This window comes from Choloepus didactylus, chromosome 8, assembly GCF_015220235.1.
Source record: "Choloepus didactylus isolate mChoDid1 chromosome 8, mChoDid1.pri, whole genome shotgun sequence".
NCBI classification, from domain to species: Eukaryota; Metazoa; Chordata; class Mammalia; order Pilosa; family Megalonychidae; genus Choloepus; species Choloepus didactylus.
The window spans coordinates 997,012-1,016,982 of NC_051314.1; the positions used below are offsets into that span (position 1 = coordinate 997,012).

A 19,971-nucleotide genomic window follows, 5' to 3' on the forward strand; every position below is an offset into this window, starting at 1 on the left:
GGTGATGTTGTCTGACTGTTTATTCTACTTTAGCTTAATGCTATCTTTCCTTTTGTCACTTCCTAGCGGTCATTTTTTTTCTCTTTCTTTTATTTCTTTTGTCACTCTACCTTCTTTGACTCTTCCTCCTTCTTTGTAGAAGAAATGGAGATGTCTTTATATAGACAGTGGTGATGGTGGTGAATACATAAATACCTGACTATACAGGGAACCATCAATTGTTTGCTTAGGACAGAATGTGTGGGGTGTGAACAAAACTGTCTTAAAAAAAAGGGGTTGATGAAGAAAACTTGGGGGCACTATATTGAGTGAAGACAGACAGACACTAAGGACAAATATTGCAGGGTCTCACTGATATGAACTAGTTATAATATGTAAACTCATAAACATGAAATAGGAGTTACCAGGATATAGAACGAGGCTAAAGAATGGGGAGCGGTTGCTTATTATGAGCAGAATGTTCAACTAGGGTGAACTTAAACATTTGGAAATGGACAGAGGTGATGGTTGCACATCGTGAGAATAAGTAACAGTGCTGAATGGTGTGTGTAGGTGGTGGAAAGGGGAAGCTCAGAGTCACGTATGTCACCAGAAGGAAAGTTGGAGGTTAAAAGATGGGAATGTATGAAACAGTGAATCTTGTGGTGGACAATATCTGTGATTAACTGTACAAATATTAGAAATCTTTCTCACGAACTAGAGCAAATGTATGACACTATAACTAGAAGTTAATAATAGAGGGGCATATAGGAAAAAACTATATACTACGATTAGTGGTATTTTAACATCATTTCATCAACAGTAAAAATGTACTGTGCCAAAACTATGAATCAATAATGGAGGGGGGCATGGTCAGGTGTGGGAGGATTTGAGTTTCCGTTGTTTGTCTTTCTTTTCTGGAGTAATGAAAATGTTCTAAAAATGGAAAAAAATTGTGATGGATGCACAGCTGTGTGATGGTACTGGGGCAATTGATTGTACACTTTGGATCTTTGGATAATTGTATGGTATGTGAACAATCTCAAAAAAAAAAAAAAAGCCCACCACAAGTGTCCTGCTCTGATCAGGAGAGGACAAGGTGGCCCCTGCGCCCAGTGCCGTCCCCAGCATCATAATCAAGGACTGTCATAGCAGGCACGAGAGTCAAAAAGGAAGAGCCCCAGATTGCCATCTCCTGCAGATGAGATGAGTTTCCTTCTCTGACATGAGAATTATTAAGAGCATTTAGCAAGGTGGCTGGATATGAAAACCAAAGTAAAAAGTATCTCTTCCAGCAACAGAAAATTAGAAAATGTAATATAAAAATATCATTTATAGACTTAAAACTATGAGGTTCCTAGGAATAAACCTAACAAGAGATGAGTTTTGTAGAGAAATACAAGACATTATTGAACGTTATAACACAATTGTTAAAGAAATTCTGAAAAAAATGGATCACTGTGCCACATGCAAGAGCCGGTATCACAGAGATGACAGGGTCTGGACTGGTCCGCGGAGTAAATGCGCTGGCATCGGGGCCTGCTGGATTGAGTGGGGGCCGGAGGGCCAAGGGGGTCAGGTGGGGACTCGCCCGAGCAACCCCGAGAATCTCCTAGAGCAGGAGCGGGGCCGCTGGGACTGCAGAGACCAGAGGCAGCGCCCTCCTCACGGCCGGCCACCACCGCAGAGTGCCCCACGGCCGGCCATGCCACAGCCCACCACACCCCAACCGGGCGCCACGGCAGGCCCTGCGGTCCTCTGCACTGGCCCCTGCCTCCCACCCCAGGAAGAGCAGCACCCGAGAGGCTGAGGTGCACCCAGGAGGGTGCCGTTCCGTCACAGCGGAGGCAGGGCTCCAGGTGTGAGGACCCTCCTCCAAATCCATGAGAGAGAGCCAAACAACGCAATGGGGGTGGAAACGAGCGTTTCACCCCGAGGAAGCCAAGTCGCCAACAGGTGGATACGTGACACTAAGCCCCGTTAGGGACTGGAAGGTAAATAAAGCCCTGGCGGCGCCCCGCTGCGCAGCCGTCCGAGAGCCCCCGAGCGTGGGCGGGCGTGGGGCCGCCGGGCACGCGCGTGGGGAACCAGCCAGGGAGTTGCTGCGTACGGGGCGCCGCACGCACGGCACGACCAGGGGGTGTCCCACGCCGTGCGCAGCCGGGAGCCCCGGGCGCGTGGCCGTGCCGCCCAACCGGGCAAACGGAGGGACCGCAAGCTCCGCCGACAGGCAGCGCGCACGCGGCAGGCGCCCGAGGAACACACGGGGAAGGACGGCGGGCACACCGCACGGAGCGCAGCCTGCGCCCCCGGCGCGTGAGCCCGGGGCCTCGGGCTTCGGCCGTGAGTGGGCGGGCGGGGACCGCAGGAACGCGCAGGCCGCGTGGCCACGAAGCCGGTGGCACAGCAGACCCCATGAAGCGCAGGATGAGCGGGCTCAGCACGGGCCGGGGCCGGGGCCGGCGGGGAGGGGCAGCTGCATCCTGATTGTAAGCCCAACAGGGAGATTTTTATTTTAGGTTTTGTAATTCTCGGTTCTAAAACTTCCCTTTCTTTCTTCTGGGTATCTTCTCTCTGCTGAGACATTGTATTTTCCCATTTGTTTCGAGAGTGCTCATGGGATCATTTTGTAACAGCTGCTTTGACGTCTTTGCCGGATGCTTCCAGCGTCTGCGTCATTGTGGTGTTGGTGCCTGTTGGTGTCATTCGAGTCCAGACTTCCTGGTTCTTCAGATGCCGAGTAATTCTGCATTGTCTCCTAGACATTTTGAATATTATATTACGTGACTTTGGGTCGTATAAAAACTTATGGAGAATGTTGACATTTTTGTTTTATAGGCAATCATCCTAGTTGGATTTTGGTTGCACGTTCCAGTCCTTTTTTTGTGTGTGGACTGTGTTTCCAATGTTAGTTCAGTTTTCAGAGCCTTCGCATTTCAGATCAGCTATTCTGACCAGCCCCATGTACGGCATTTTGGGAACTGGTCCATGATCCATTTGTTTTATCCTCAAGATCTGTTTTATACTGATCAGGGTCAGATCCATGCACGAGCAGGTTGGCGTGAACCCCGGAGGTCATGAACAACCTTACGGGATTGCTTTTCCAAACTCCCCCCTTTGCCATCTCCCCTGCATTTTCTGGTTCCCAGCACTCCTTTTTTCAGTCTTCTGTCCCGAAAGCTGGAGTTTTAGTTATCCCAGTCTGGTAGGCAGTTGCATAGCTGGGATCCAGAGGTGGGAGGATCAGAGGAAAAAAATGGTAAACTCACTCCTGGTCTGCATTTGGTAGTGCTTCAGATTCCCGTCTTCTTCCCCAGCACATCTGGCACCACCTGTTTCAGAGCCGGCCATGCTCCATGCTCAGGTGTTATAACTGCATTCAGCAGGAGAAACCGAGCGAGTGTGCTTCCCCAGCCGTCTCAACCCACTCCCCCGTGTGTAATGTCTTTTTTGCCTCTAAATGATAATTCCTTCTCCTTGAAATCTGTTATTAGGTATTAGGATTGGCCCCCAGTTCTTATTTTCCTGGAAAGTGTTTTTTCATCATCTTGTTTTCACCCTTTCATGCTTCTGCTTTGAATGCATGTCTTATAATAATACGCTGTTGAATTTTGTATTTTGTTCATTGTATGTTTTGAAATTGATTAACACATTAAAATTTATTGTACCTACCATTATATTAGACATTATATCATATTTTTAAACATATTCTACATTTAAAAAATTTTTCTTCATTCTCTCGTTTCCAGCTTGCTGTTGGGTGTGAAGTGCTTTGCCATGTTTACTAACATCTCCTGATTCCTTAAACCCATCACTGTGTCTACCTTGCCCCCTAAGGATTTCCTCAATTCCATTGTTTTCTGCCCCATCCCATCTCACAACGCAGGGATATCATCCAGAGCAATATAATGTGAGCCACACATGCAAGCTACATAGTTAATTTTAGATTTCCTGATAGCCACCTAAAACACACAAAAACAGACAGGTGAGATTAATTTTAATAATGTATGTTATTTAACTCAACATATCCAAGAATGTTATTTAATATGCAATAAATATAAAATCATTAATGAGATTTTTTTTTCATACTAAGTCTTTGAAATCCAGTGTGTGCTTTATACCTAGAGCATGTCTTGATTTGCATCAGCCACACTTCCCAGACTCAGTAGTCTCATGTGGCTCTTGGGTGGTGCAGCTCTAGAATTTTGGTTCTGGGTTGTTATGGACACTCATTTTAGTGTTCTTTTCTCTGTACTTTGATCTTTTAGATGGTAAATAAGTTTGCCACATTGATTTCCCCGACTTTCCACCACTTCCAACAGTCTCCTGGATTTGTTTCCTTTCTTATTTGAATACTTTCCCTGAAGTGAGTCTCTTCAGAGACCTCCTAAGCCTGAAGATCTTTTTTATTATGCTCTCACATTTAAGTGATAATTTGGCTGTATAGGCAGGATATTTAGTTCTAGACTCAAAGTTATTTTTCCTCTAATTATTTAAATTTATTACTTCATTGTCTTCTTGCAGAGAGACTTGCAGTTGAGAATTGTGATGGCAATCTGATTCGTTTTTTTAGGTGATTTACTCTTGTCCTTGGTATTCTTAAATGCCACACTAATGGCTTTGGGTGGCAGTTTTTCTTCGTCTGTTCAGCTCTGTCTGTTCAGTTCTCTGTGGACCTTCTCAAGCAGGGTTTTTCATCTTCCTTCTAATCTACAACGTTTATTCCTACTTTTTCTTCAATGTTCTCCTCTGTGTTTGCTGGTTTCTCTCCTTCTGGAACTCACGTGACCTGATGGTAGCATTTAGCTCTTACCTTTTCGTTGCTGTACATCGTCTCTTTCGCGCCTCCCGGGAAGGTTCCTAAATCCTGTTGGTCCTGTGGTCGTGTCCATTATATTATGGTCCTTATTTCAACCATTATGGTTTTCAAACTTACGCTTTTTATTTGGTTCCTTCTTATTACTCCTTTTCTATTTCACAATACTAATATTTTTCTTTATTTTTTTTAAGGATATTTATCACACTTATTTTAAATTCTTGATTTATCCATTCCAATAATTTTGTTTTGTGTGATTTTGTTGTTCAGTTTGTTTGCTAGTTATTTTGGCTCATGAGCTCATTTCCCCTGGGAATATCAGCCCCTTTTCTAGGAATGTGTTTTGGGAAAGATCCAAAAGCTCAATTCTAGTTGTTTCAACACTCTGTCAGTATCAGGAAGTGGGAGGAGATAAACCCAGTGATGGAGAACCCCAAGCACCACAAAGCCCCTTTCAATTATCCTCCCTAGTAGCTGCTTAAGTCAGAAATTCACCTTTAAACTCCAGGAAGAAAAAGAAAAGCCCAGGGAGCATCTTCTCAGGTTTTGCACATAGACAATCAGGTCTTTTGTTAATGCTTTTTGTTCCTTTTTTTTTTTTGCCTTATTTTGTTGGCCAGGCCTCCCATCAGGGTGTGGAATGGACATCTGTGCTCAGCTCCCAGTCTTGGGGGAAAGCAGTCAGTCTTCTACCAGTTCAGTACATCTTAGCTAACGATTGCTTCTCGTTGCCCCTTGTCAGGCTGAGGAAGATCTCTTCTATTCCTAATTTATTATTTTTTTTAAAATCATGATTCAGTGTTGACATTTTTAAAATGACTTTTCTTCATCTGTTGAGATGATTATAAGGTTTCTCTTTTTTAGGTTGCTAAATAGTTAATGGCATCGATTGGTTTTCCAATGCTATATCAGCCTTGAATTCCTGGATAAGCCATATTTGGTGAGGATGCTTTGTCCTTCTTATATGTTGTTGATTTACTAAATTTTTGTTAAGGATTCTTTGCATCTGAGTTCTGAGGGGTATTGGCCTTTTCTTTTTTTTTCTAATGTCTTTGTCTGATTTTGGTATTAGAGTTGTGCTGGCCTTGTAGAATGAACTGATAAGTGTTATCACCTCTTCAATTGTCTGGAAAAGTTTGGGTGGAATTGGTATTTATTTATGAAATGTTTGGTAGAATCCATCAGTAAACTCCTTTAGGCCTAGACTTTTGTCTATGTTTGTGTATGGGGTGGGTGTTAAAAACAAATTCAGTTTGTTTCATGGAGATAGATTTGTTTAGGTTATCTATATATGCTTTGTGAGATTTAGTAGTTTGTATCTGTCAAGGGATTTGCTTATTTTATTGAGCTGCTGAAGCTGTTGTCACAGGGTTGTCCACAGTGCCCACTTACTATATCTGTAGGCTCTGTGCTGTTGGCCCCTCTTAATCTCCTGAAATTGTTAATTTTTGTCATTTTTCTTTTACTCCTCATCAGTCTGGTTAGGAATGCTATTGATCTTTTCAAAGAACCAGCTTTTGGGTTCATTGATTTTTCTCTAATTTTTGTTCTTTTCTATTTTACAGCTTCTCTTCTAATCTTTGTAATTTATTCCCTTATACTTACTATGGGTATAATGTTTTCTGATTTTCAGTTTCTTAAGACAGAAGCTTATGTGATTTATTTTAGTCCTTTATTTTTTTCTAATAAAAGCATTTAACACAATGCTTATATTTATAATATTATAATAAATAATATTATAATTAATTCTTTGGCTGCATCCCACAAATTTTGCTATGTTTTCATTTCTAGTCAGTTCAAAATATTAAAAAATTTTCCTTGTGATTTCTTTTTTTTTTTTTTTTGACTCATACCTTATATAGAAGGAAGTAACCTTTTCCTAAGGTTATTTCCAAATATTTGGGAATTTTTCATACATCTTTTTGTAATTGATTTCTAATTTAATTCTTTTTTTAGAGGCTGTACTTTGTAGGGTTACAATCCCTTTGAATTTATTAAGACTTGTTTGTAGACATACGGTGTATTTTGTGGATTCCCTGTGTGCACTTGAGAAGAGTGAGATTTCTGCTGTTGTTGAGGAATGTTCTACAGATGTCAACCACGTCTGATCGGTTGATCGTGTTTTCTTTCCACGTGTTCAATTATTGAGAGGGTAGTGCTGAACTCAACAACTGCAATTGTGGATTTGTCTCTCTTTGCAGTTCCGTTGGTTTTTTGCTTCATGTATGTTGGAGCTCTGTAAGATGCATGAACACTCAGGATTGTTATGTCCTCTTGATGAATTGAACCCTTTATAATTATGAAATGACCTTCTTCTCTGGTGACATTCTTTATTCTGAAGCCTGCTTTTATATTAATATAACCACATCAAATTCTTTTGACTAGCCTAGCATGGTACACGGTTTCCCATTCTTTACTTCTAACCTACTTGTGTCTTTATAGTTAAAGTATGTTTCTTGCAGCAACATATTGAGTCTTGCTTTTTTATTCAATCTGACAATCTTCGTCTTTAAAATGATGTATACAGATCATTTACATTTAATGCACTTATTGATATGATTGGAATCTTTATCTTACTTGTTTCATAGTTTTCACATCTGTTCTTTGTTTTTTCTTTTATTTCCTTCCTCTGGATGAACTGAGCATTTTTGGTGATTCCATTATTCTCCCTATTATTGGGGTTTAGGGTTTATTTTAAGAGGGATGAGGAGCCCCTGAAGGGTTTTAAGTGGGAGTGATGGAATCCCACCGGCCCTGATGAGAGAGCTGTGAGGGGAAGGAGGGGACCCAGGCGGCCAGCTGGGAGGCCAGTGTGGACTCCAGGCGGGAGCAGACAGTGGCCGGCCTGCTCGAGACAGGTGTGGAGGAAGACGTGCCCTGGGCCTGGGTGTGAGAAATCAGTTCCAGCCAGAGTGAGGTGAAGAGGATGGAGAAGTAGGTGTGGGCTCTGACTCAAGCAGGTCTGAGATGTCTGTGAGAATGTCGCTGGTGCACGTGGTCACAGCGTCGTGCCGGGCTCCGAAGGGACAGGCAGAAGCCCGGCTCCCTGACTACGCCTGAAAGGAAAGTGCATCACAGGGTGCTCCAAATGTCTGCCAAGGATGAGGAACGGATTTACCACATGCCTTCCCGGTTTTGCTTCTATCGCCGGCATCACTGTGGTGGACAAAACCAGCCAAAGCACTGAGTCGAGAAGGGCCAAGGGGTTGGGCAGTGGTGAGGTCAGAAATTGGGGGAAGGGGGCTTGGGGGACTCAGTGAGGAGGAGGCAGGAGGGTATGTCATGGCACGGGTCTGGGGTTCAAGGTTTAAGGCTTCAGATCCATCTCCAAGCCTGGACCGGAGTCTTCCTCATGGGGTCACAACAGAGAGCCCGAGCCTGTCCACCCTTTAGCTGTGACCTCCTGTGGACGGTGTCACAGTCACAATCCGAAAGCCATGTCGTGGCCAGGAAAGCCGAAGTCCGGCCTTGCTATCCCCAGCTGCAGCAGCTATTGCTTGTCCCCAGCTGACCCCGTGGCAGCCCTTGTCCCCCTTTACGTGGGAGAGGGAGGTCGGGGGTGGGTAGTAGCATGAAGTGCAGGGAAGAAGGTCAGGTCTTTTGTAGATTAATTTCTAAGTCGGGCCTCAGTTTCTCCAGGATGAAAAAGGCAAACTACAGCCTGAGAGCCAAATGTAGGCCCACCCACCCTGTTCCTGCCCTTAAGCTAAGAGTAGTTCACAAAAGCTACAAGGCAAAGAAGAGCATGGGACGGAGGCCATGTGTGGGCACGAGGCCTGAAGCCTGCCCAGAGCTTTGAGTAGGCCTTGAGCCCACGGCCTGAAACGAGTTTGATGTGTGTGAATAAAGCTGTTTTCTAAAAAACCTCGTATTTCATTTGGCAGATAAACTTCAACCTGATTCTGCTCCTTCTGCTGGAACTGCTGATGGCGGCCATGGTCATCATCTCGGCTCGCTCCGGCGACGACGGCGGCCAGAGGCAGGAGGTGGGCTGTGCTCGGCTGCCCCACCAGCAGGCTCCTTTCAGAGGCCGACGTCTGTGGGTGCGCCCCGCCCTGGGTGGGTGCATCTAGGCTGCTCCCAGCTCCCCCGGGGCAGCCGTGAGACCCCCCACCAGGGCTGGCAGGGGTCCGGGGCTGATGGACTGCCCTGGGGAGGCGAGCACGGGAGGAGCCGCACAGCCCTCTCCGTAAGCGTAATTCTTATCGGGTGCTCGTCTCCAGTAAAGTCACACGGAGAGACCCAGCCTGCCAAAAACGTCACCCATAAGGGGGCTGATGGGTGTTTAGCACAGTTTCCTATGCAGGGCAAATGTCCGTGTTTGAACTTCTGCTCTCAAGCCTGAAGATTCCCGAGCGACTTCCCGAGGGTCGGATTTCCCAGGGGTGTGCAGGCCGGAGAGTGCCCGGCCACGTGGGGCTGGGCAGGGGTGCAGGGGTCCACCCTGACCCGACCCCGCGTGTGGCTGCTCGACAGCGTTTTGCTCTTTTTAGGGTCCCATATCTGATGGCACCAACATTTTGGAGGAAGTAACCTTTCCTGCGCGGGTCCTGAAATCCTATTCAGTAAGAAAAACTTTGTTTCCTTCTTTTTGCTCTCTTCCTTTTATGCTGTTTTGTTATTATTTTGGGGGTGTGTGTGCATAAGTTGCATTAAATGGTCGAGTTCTTCGAGATCACAAAGACATGGCTGTGTAAAGTGTGCACGAGATTCTGCGACTCGAATGCAAACAGCATTTCAGTCCGTTTGGTATAAATCTCTAGTCATATAATTGGTGACACAACACCAGTGCCCTTTAATTTTCGGGGAGCTGGAGGCAGGGTGAGCGCCTCGGCCCCGAGAAGCTGTTAGGGAAGGCCCCGCTCACTCAACAGGGTCCTGCTTTGGGGGATAATGTGTGGCCCCGTCTTGTTAGTTGTGTTCTTACTCTTGTTCACCTTCTATTTTTCTTCCCTACTTGTCCAATCACTGAAAGATGTTAAAAAATCTCCCAATATGATTGTGTTTTTGTTTTTTTTGTTTGTAATTCTGTAGCCTTTTCTTTTTTTTGCTGTGATTTTGCCATAAATTTTTGGATTTCATGTTTTTAGTTGAATTTGAGTTTAAAAATGCTTGCTGCTGAATTTCATTGTTTTTTTCTCATTATATAGAAAGCCTCTTTATCTCTAGTGATTTTTTTTATTAAATTCAGTTTTATTGAAATACGTTCACACACCATACAATCATCCATGGTATACAATCCACTGTCTACAGTATGATAACATAGTTATGCGTTCATCACCACAATCTATCTCTGAACATTTTCCTTACATCAGAAAAGAACCAGAACAAGAATAAAAAATAAAAGTGAAAAAAGAACACCCAAATCATCCCCCATCCCACCCCATTTGTCCTTTAGTTTTTATCCCCATTTTTCTACTCATCCATACACTAGATAAAGGGGGTATGATCCACAAGGTCTTCACAATCACACTGTCACCCCTTGTAATCTGCATTATTATATAATTGTCTTCAGGAGTCCAGACTGCTGGGTTGGAGTTTGGTAGTTTCAGGTATTTACTTCTAGCTATTCCAATACATTAAAGCCTAAGAGGTGTTATCTATACAGTACATAAGAATGTCCACCAGAGTGACCTCTCGACTCCATTAGAAATCTCTCAGCCACTGAAACTATTTCGTCTTCTAGTGATTTTTTTTGCTAAAAATCTAAAAATCTATTTCGACTGATTTAATTTAGGCAGTTAATTATCTTTTGATTAACATTTGCCTGATTTATCTTTTTTTCTCTTACTTGAAACTTTTCTGTGTCCTTATATTTCAGTGTTCCTTATAAGCATATAGCTGTATTTTATTTTTTTACTCTAAATCGTAACTCTTTAATTTTTGAATTTAGACCATTTACTTTGAGAGTGAGGCTGACATTTTTATATATTTTTTCATTGTCTTTTTGTTGGCTTTCTAGTTTCCTTGTGTTTTTGTCTACATCCTTTTCTTTTTCTTTCCTGTCCTCCCTTGAATTGATTGAACCTTGTTCCTTCCTTGGTCCTCTTATTTTGGACTGGAAATTATACATTTTGGGGGACCCTTTTGGAAGTTAGTCTTAACATGCTGACCTGCCTCCGTGATAAATGGATTACGGGGAGCCACCTTCCCCCTCCTCCTGGGGTTCTGGTCTCGGAACCCACCTCCTGCCTTGCCCGTCCTGCTCTCCCTTGGGACGTTTAGAAACATTTTGGTTTTTTGCTCCCCAGAGCGGGCCCCTGGCTTTCTTTTTTTAAGTTAGTATTTGCACACATTTCCCAACTCCCTCACTTCCCATTTCTGTTTGCATTTCAGTCTTTCTAGTTCAGTTTTTTTTTAAACCATATTTTTTTATTGTGGCATATAAAATACATACATAGAAGTGATAACTTTCCAAGTGCAAGTTAACAAGTAGTTAGAGAGCAAATGTCAAAGAATATCATAGGTTACAATTCCACAGTTTCAGTTATTATGAAATATAACATATATACAAAAAGGTAGTATCTTTCAAAATATGTTTTAACCAGCATATATGTAGGAAATTTCCAAAATTAAGAGTTATATTACCATAATTTCAATTATTTCCTTATTGTGAAATATAACATATATATAAAAAGGTGATAGCTTTCAAATTACAGTTTAACAATTAGCTATAGAACAAATTTCAAAGGATGCTATGGGTTACAGTTCCACCATTTCAGTTCTTTCCTTCTAGCTATTCTAATACCCTAGCAAATAAGAAAAATAAAATTATATAAAGATTCAGTATTCATAATCCTTTGTTAAATTCCATCTTATCTGTTGCTACTCCTTCCTGTAGTTTAATCACTTTCCCAATTGTTCCAGTTTGCTAATGCTGCCAGAATGCAAAACACCAGAAATGGACCAGCTGTTATAAAAGGGGGTTTATTTGGTTACAGAGTGTGCCGGTTTGAATGTATTGTGTCCCCCAAATGCCATTATCTTTGTGGTCTTGTGTGGGGCAGAAGTTTTGGTGTTGGTTGGATTTGCTTGGAGTGTGCCCCACCCAGCTGTGAGTGATGATTCTGATGAGATGTTCCCATGGAGGCATGGCCCTGCCCATTCAGGGTGGGCCTTGATCAGTGGAGCCATATAAATGAGCTGACTCAAAAGAGAGAAAACGGAGTGCAGCTGTGAGTGATGATTTGAAGAGGAGCAAGCTTGCTAGAGAGGAACGTCCTGGGAGAAAGCCGTTTTGAGGCCGGAGCTTTGGAGCAGACGCCAGCTGCCTTCCTAGCTAGCAGAGGTTTTCCGGACGCCATTGGCCATCCTCCGGTGAAGGTACCCGATTGCTGAGGTGTTACCTTGGACGCTTTGTGGCCTTAAGACTGTAACTGCATAACGAAATAAACCCCCGTTTTATAGAAGCCTATCCATCTCTGGTGTTTTGCATTCTGCAGCATTAGCAAACTAAAACACACAGTTACAGTCTTAAGGCCATAAAGTGTCCATCAACAAAAGGTACCTTCACTGGAGAAAGGCCATTGGCATCCAGAGAACCTCTGTTAGCTGGGAAGGCATGTGGCTGGCAACTGCTTGCTCCCAGGTTGCGTTTCAAAATGGCTTTCTCCAAAATGTCAGCATCAGCTTTCAACAGCCATCTTCAAAATGTCTACACTGTAGCAGTGAGTGCCTTATAGGCTCTTACAGGCTCCAGTGATTTAATTAAGACCCATGGTGAATGGGCAGGGCCACACCTCCATGGACATAATCTAATCAAAGGTATTGCCCACGGTTGGGTGGGTCACATCTCCATGGAAACAACCTAATCCAAAGGTTCCAACCTAATCAACACTAATACGTCTGCCCCCACAAGACTGCCTTAAAGAACATGGCGTTTTGGGGGACATAATACATCCAAACCAGCACACCGATCTTCAGGGATGTCTAGGCAGTGACCACCCTAACCTGTTCTTGTTGAATCTAGTTCAGTTTTCTTCTACTTAATGTATATTCCTTAACAGTTTCTGGAGAGAATATCTGTTTTGGGTAGATTCCTCTCAGTTTTCACCCATTTCCTCCTCATTCTTAAGTGACCATCATCTGCTGTTTATTCAGTAACCATCTTTTGTAGGTAGTGTATTTCCTCTTCTATGAGCTTGTCTTTGTTTCTGGAGTTTTGGGCTCTACGATAATGGTCTTAGATATGAACTAGGTTTTATTTGTCCATCTTGGGTCTTGTGCCTTTTGGATGTAAGACAGGTGTCTGCCTTGGTCTGTACAGCTCTCACGGCCTTCCCCACACTCCCACATCCTCCCACGGTTCCCATGGACTCCCACAATTCCCATGGTTCCCACGGTCTCCCACAATTCCCGTGGTCTCCCACAATTCCCGCAGTATCCCACAATTCCCATGGTTCCCACGGTCTCCCACAATTCCCGCGGTCTTCCACAGTCATTTTTCAAATCTTCCCTGCTCTGTCCCCTGGGAGACCTGTGGGGACAGGGACAGTGTGCTAACAGCCTTGTTTCCCGTTTATCTGAGTTCCTGGATCACATCAGGTGCTCAAAACATGTTTGTTAAATACCTTAATTAAATTTTTGTAGAGAAACGGAACAGAAAGGAAAACAATGATACAGGCCCTTTAACTTCAGGGAAAAAAACGTGTGACATGGAATATCCCAGTCACAGGACAGCCCCGGAGATGGTTCAGTGTCCCACAGCTGCTGTAACACAGCACCAACACGGGGAGGCTGAAAACCAGACTTTATCTGCTCATAAGGCTGAAGGTCAACGTCCGAGTCAAGGTGTCACAGGGCCGCGTTTCCTCTGAGGTCTGCAGGGAGAATCTGTTCTCTGCCTCTCTCCCGGCCTCGGGTGGTGCTGGCATCCTTGGCTGGTGGCATTACTCAGTCTCAGTCACCATTTCAAGGCTTTGTGTTTCCATTTCTCCTCTTCTTATAAGGACTCCAGCCACACTGGGTCAGGCCCCGCCCACGCCAGGGCGGCCACATCTTAACTTGCCCAATGGCATCTACAATGACGCTATTTCCAGATAAGGACACATTCTGAGATACTGGGGGTGACAACTTCAGCCCTTTTGCCTGGGGACACTGTTCAACCCAGAGCAGGGTGGAGGTAAAGGAGAACTTCCTCTGCCCTAAGACCCTCCTGGTTGTCACGTGGAAACTGTCACGGGCTCAGGCCCAGAGTCCAGGCAGCTCAGTGTGGCCATTCCCAGGCCCTCTGGCACAGGGCAGGGGCAGTGCCACAGTGTGGATGACCTGCCCCAGGAGACTTCCTCAACAGGAACCTGGGGCCAGCAGTCCCCACTCCATGTGGCTGGGGCAAGGGGCACCGCATTTGCACATGTGGATTCTGGGTAAACCTGGAGGAGCCTGTGTCTACTTCCAAAAGGTGGGGCTCAGAAGGGTCCACGGTGTCCCTGGGAGGGATGTGAGGTCGGGGGGCTGGGAGGTGGGACAGGCGGGTGGTGGCTCTGGGTGGAGGCGTGGACTCAGGCATGGCGACCCCAGCAAGGTGACGCTGCTCTGTCCACCCTGCAGATCATTGAGGTCGCCACTGGTGTTTCGGCCGTCCTGGGCGGGGTCATCGCCCTGAATGTGGATGACGTGGTCTCAGACCCACACCTCTCAGTGACTTTCTTCTGGATTTTAGTGGCTGTGAGTACCTGTGTGTGGCCCAGGAGTGGCCTCGTCCATCTGTCCATCAACGCCTGGCCCTGCTCCAGGCTCCCTGTCCAGCCCCCTGGGGCTGGCGGGGAGAAGAGTGTGGGAAAATGGGTGCTGGGCAGGCTGTGCAGGAGCCATCCTGGGGGCTCCAGGAGCAGCTTGCATGGGGGTCAGATCCTTGCTTGCCCATCTGCTGGAAGAATCTGGGAGCTGAGGATTAAACGAGTAGGGGTACTGACGCGGGACTCCTGGCAGGCTCACAATTTAGTGTAGTTCTGTTAGTTGCTTCTGTGGTTTAGAAGTGATTTGAAGTTTACTTAATTTTTTACTTTAAAATGCAGCCAACAGAAGGCAAAGCCTCCCCCGGGGGGTCGGCCCAGTGCCCCTGCTCAGATGTGTGGCCAAGGAGGGGGTAGTCTCCGGGGTCTCCCCCACTTTGGTCCAGATAAACCCTCCATGACCAGCAGGTTCACAAGTCACAGCCATGGCCCTAAACCGCTGTCCATCTGCCATGAGTGCCTCCAGCCCCAGCCAGCATGTCCCCATCCTGTGCTGCCCACAAGTGTGAGATCGTTGGTCATGGGCTCAGCCCTCAGTTTGTGCTGCCACATGGATTTCCCAGCTTCGCGCCTATCATCTGCTGGTAAACGAGCGCCTGGGCTCCTCTGCATGGCCCTGTCGGCAGGGGTCTCTGCTGGAAGCCTTGCCTGATTCTTTCTGAGTGGAAGCCGGTGGGGCCACATTGGAAGAGCAGGAGAAAGGAAAGGACCTGGAGCAGCCAGCCAGGGCACAGGCGGGTTGTGGGGCAGTGATGACACAGGGACATCACCGCTGGAAGCACACATGCCTGCAGATGTACACCTGGAGGTGAGCGGACACAAAGCACGCAGGGCCGGGCCGGAGCACAGCTGTGTGGCCACTGAGGATGGAAACAAATGCTACCAGGAGGCCTGTGGTGAAGTGCTCGTGCTCCCGTCCCCGCCTGGAGCCAGCCCCCAGGGAAAAGTGCAGCAGTGCCAGGCAGCTGCCTGCTCACCTCTAGAGCACACCCCACAGCTCTCCCCACCCTCTTCCACCGGCAGCCCCTCTCGGCAATCGCCCCCATTCATCCCGGCAAGCCACGTGACACCTCTTCCTCTCGCCCCCATCTCCACCTCTCCACCTTCTCCACCCTGGAAAGGGGAGAGGAGAGGATGAGAGTGGGGGTTTTCCCTGGGGGCAGTATCCTGGCCAGGAACAGCTGGGGAGGCCGGGGCCTGGACCGCCAGGACCCCAGGAGCCAGGTCTTTGTGTGAACCACTCCCACCCCGACAATGGCAGCCAGCGAAAGGGCAGGAAGCTGACCACATTTGACTGAGTAGACAAGCTCCACTCGTCTCGTTTGGAGTCCCCCAGTTGCCTCTAAGTAGCTGCTCCATTTGCTCTTCCGTCCTTGTTCCTGGCAGCAGCGGGAAGTCCCCTCTGGAAACGAGAATCCCCGGGGGAGACCCCTGCTCTGACTCCCCCCCAGTCCTGGCAGACCTACCCTGCAGCCGCATGCCACGCCCTCTCCAGTCCTGGCCTCGTGTACACCCCACAGCCCCTTGTGCCCCAGGGCCTTGGCACGTACTGCTCCCTCCTTCACTGGCTCCCTCTCCAGTGCCCCTCCTGCTGCCCAGGCCCCACTGCCCTGCATGAGCCTCTGTCCTGCTCACCCTCACACCAGAATCCCTGACAAGTGCAGGTGCCTCACCTGTCCATGCCGGGGAGGTGTCTGACCTCATGGGGCTATGCTGCCTGGGGCATTGCCTCTCCTGGTAGGTGAGGGTAGCTCCCCACTTGAGCCAGGCAGGTCCCAGGCTCATCTGGCTGGGTGGTGCTTGGGGGAACCTAGGGGAGGGGCTCCAGAGGGCAGACGCAGCTCCCTGCAAGCTCCCTCCAGCCTTCCCCTGCCTGCAGCAAGGTCCTTAACATGAGGAAAAAGCCAGAAAGAACAGGCTGTGCGGAGAAGCTCTTGGCGGGAGAAGCCAACTGAGGAAAGTACAGGTGTGGCTGCACACTGGTCCCAGACCTCTGGGGACCGGGTCTCCCCAGAGGCTCGGAGAGCCATCCCGGCCCCCCAAAACGTACTGATTACGAAGGAGGAAAGAGGCCTTCACGGGTGGGTTGGCTCCACAGGATTGGCCCACGACGGCATAGGCCTCCCAACGCCATGCTCTCTTCCTGGGGGTCCCGGAGTCAGATCCCGGGGACGCACCAGACGGTACAAACCGGAGGCTGCGAGCACGCGCCGGTCGGCGCTGCGAATGCCGCGGAAGGCAGGGGAGCGTCCCGGATGAAGGCAACCGAGAAACGCAGCAGCAAAACACAAGAGTGATCCCCGATGGGCCTCTGGAGCAGGAAAACCAGGCATAAAAAGAACGCGACTGGGGCTAGCGGGTCGTTGGTGTGGACTCCGTCAGACCATGCCCCGGGCGGCCGACGATCCCCGCTCCCAGATGGTCCCTGCGGAGCACCCGGGGGGTTCCCGGCTGTCTGGGAGGGCGAAGGGTGCGTGGCCCAGCACGCGGGTGCCGGGACCCTCCACCCCACTTCACCCAGCCGTCCCCGCCAGCCCTGCTCGCCCCCACTGCTGAGGGCACTGGGCGAGTGCAGCAAATGCGACAGCACGTGTTGGAGTTTTACCTTTAAAATCTTTCTTTTTCTTCAGTGTTTTCCGAGCGCCATCGCCAGTCACGTGACCGCGGAGTACCCCAGCAGATGTCTGGTGAGCAGAGACCCCGGCCGGGCTCCTCCTGCAGGCGGCCCGGGGGGTCCGGGGCCAGGAGGCCCCAGGGGCGCTGTGTTACCGGGCGTCAGCTGTCTTGGTCGCGGGGATGCGCACAGGACAGCGCTTCCCGTTGGACCCTCGGAGGAAACCCCAGGGCGTGGCGAGCTGCCGGTGGCGGCTGGTCCGCGAGCTTCCGGGGCGGGGCGAGGCGAGCTTCCGGTGGCGGCTGGTCCGCGAGCTTCCGGGGCGGGGCGAGCTTCCAGGGCGTGGCGAGCTTCCGGGGCGGGGCGGGCTTCCGGTGGCGGCTTGTCCGCGAGCTTCCGGGGCGGGGCGGGCTTCCGGTGGCGGCTGGTCCGCGAGCTTCGGGGCGGGGCGGCAGTGTTGGACGGTGACGGTCTTGAGCGCGGATCCTCGAAGGCCCCCGAACCCCAGAAAGGCGAGTCCACGCGCGGCTACCGCGTAGCAGAGCAGCAGACGCCCCAGGCTGTGGCCACAGGGGCTGCGCGGCCGGTTCCGGAGGCGATAGGCGTCGCCTGACGGTTCGGGAGGACGCCGGCCCTTAAAAGAACAGGGTCCGGAGCAGCGGCAGGACGCGCTGGGATTGCGGGCGGGATTTTGTCGGCACGGGCCGAGCACGGATCGGGAGAAGGCAGGGACACGTGCAGTGTGCTTTGAACTGAAGGGCGGGCGGAGCACGGACAGTCTAGGGGAGCCCCATCGGAGCCCAGCGACACATAAACTCACGTTACGGGTAGATCTGAGACGAAGACGGCGCGGGACAGACCCGACTCGGCGCGTGTCTGTTCCCTCAGGTGGAGGTGCTGGTCGCCATCAGCAGCGTCACCTCCCCCCTGCTGTTCACAGCTTCGGGGTATCTGTCGTTTAGCGTAATGAGAATCGTGGAGATCCTTAAAGACTATCCACCAGCCATAAAAGTACGTGTTATTTTATTTTGCTTTAAAGCTCTAGAAATAAAGGGGTGCACCTGCCGCTGGCTCATGTCAGAGGCCCCAGGAGATGCTCCCGTGTGTCCCGAGTTGGCGCCACAGGATTTGGTCCCTGATCCACGTGGAGCTGCTGGGCCTGCCAGGGCTGTGGAGTCCAGGTGCCAGACCCGGGGCTTACAGACCAGGGTTTAGGGTCTCCAAGTTTGGAGGCTGGCATGCAAAGTCAAGGAGTCTGTGGCCTTGGTGGTGGTTTGCCGGTGATCGTTTGTCTGTCCCCACCGCCGTCACGGGGAATCGGTCCCCACCACCATGTCCAGTGCCCGCGGCTTATCGGACCACAGTCTCACTCGGTTTGTCGCACCCTAACAATAACGTCTCCCAAGGTCCTGTTTACAGACGGGCTCACCCCGCAGGACTGGGGGTCCGGACTCGGGCATGTCAGTGTGGGGGCAGCATTCAGTCCATACGATGAGGTAGGATCGAATCCGCTCCTTCTGTGTAGACACGCCAGTGTCTCTGTACCATTTCCCACTGGTCCATTCCATTCCCATCGACCCCAAGGCCGGCTCTGCCCTGGAGTCGGCTGCCCCGTGGGCCTTTTGGTAACTTTGGGTCATCCCGCCTGGCTCACCACAGCCCTGGGACATGTCCAGGTTTCTGGTGGGGCCCCTGCCCACATTCACGGGGAACTTGAGTCTTCTCCTCTCTTTGCTCCTTCATTTACATTTTAGAATCAGGTCAAGTTTTATGGGAAGCCCTATTGGAATTTTGGTTGGAATTGCATTAAATCTATAGTTAGATTTGCAGAGAACTAAACATGTTATGACCTTGACTTTTTCCATGGTTGAATATCCCTAAATAGATACTTAATCGTAGAGTCTTTCAATAAAATTTCATAATTTCCTTATAAAGTTCAGGCACATACATAGCTGGATCGACTTCTTAGATACCTTGCGTTTTGTTTCCCTTGTGATGGGTATTTCCCCAAAAATGCTTGTTATGAATAATTACAATTTTTTTTTAAAGTTGAAAGAATTGTGCAATAAACACGGAGATGAGGCAGCGGTTTGCACTTGCCCACACACGTCTGTTTCCTACCTGCCTTCTGTGTGAACGTGGGTGGGCGGCGGATGTTGCGCCTACTCGGCCCTCATCCCTAAACGCTTCAGCATCTTCTGAGAGTCCGGCCAGCCTCCTGCCCCCTGCAGCAGCATCGTCACACCTGAGACCCTTGGTCGCCACCTGGTGCCCTTTCATCCCCAGCTCACACTTGACGTTCATGTGTTGTCACAATCCTCTTCCTGGGCTGGAGTTTTCGGAGCAGTACCCAGTTGAGGGTCACATCTTGCATCCGGCTGTTCCATTGCTCTAGTCCCTTTTCAGAACAGCCCCCTTTTTCCTTCCACCCTGGAGAGCCAGGCTGGTTGCTGAAGGTGGTCCCACATTTGAGATTCAAGCATTTTCTGTGGATGTCCTCAGCCTTCCAGCCAGTCCCCATATTCCCCAAAAACAGGGTGAACTTGAAGGCAGGTGGGTCCAGCTGCGCCCCCACCCTCAAGGGCATCTGAGCCCTGGGTCAAGGGGCTGGGCAGCCTGGGTGCTCCTCAGAGAGGCCCCTTCTCCCCTTGCAGGGAGGGGGCAGCTGCAGTGTCTGTACGGTGCATGTAGCCGGGCCCCACCTGCCCTCACCTGGGGGTCACCTTCCTGCTGAGCTCTGCCTGAATCACTTTGGGGACTAAGAACATGGGATACTCTGATTCCCTCCTGTCTTCATTAGCTGACACCTCGTGTGAAGAACAGCTTTT

General features: G+C 49.0%; 1 protein-coding gene across 1 annotated transcript in view; it reads left to right on the forward strand.

Moving 5' to 3' along the window:
- Positions 1-19,971, forward strand: part of MLC1 (modulator of VRAC current 1) — a 36,059-nt gene that overhangs the window by 10,070 nt on the left and 6,018 nt on the right. Inside the window, exons 6-10 of the mRNA XM_037845891.1 lie at positions 8,680-8,781; positions 9,289-9,360; positions 14,345-14,461; positions 17,160-17,216; positions 18,032-18,154. Of these exons, the coding sequence (XP_037701819.1) occupies positions 8,680-8,781; positions 9,289-9,360; positions 14,345-14,461; positions 17,160-17,216; positions 18,032-18,154 (471 nt within the window). The remainder of the gene's footprint in view (positions 1-8,679; positions 8,782-9,288; positions 9,361-14,344; positions 14,462-17,159; positions 17,217-18,031; positions 18,155-19,971) is intronic.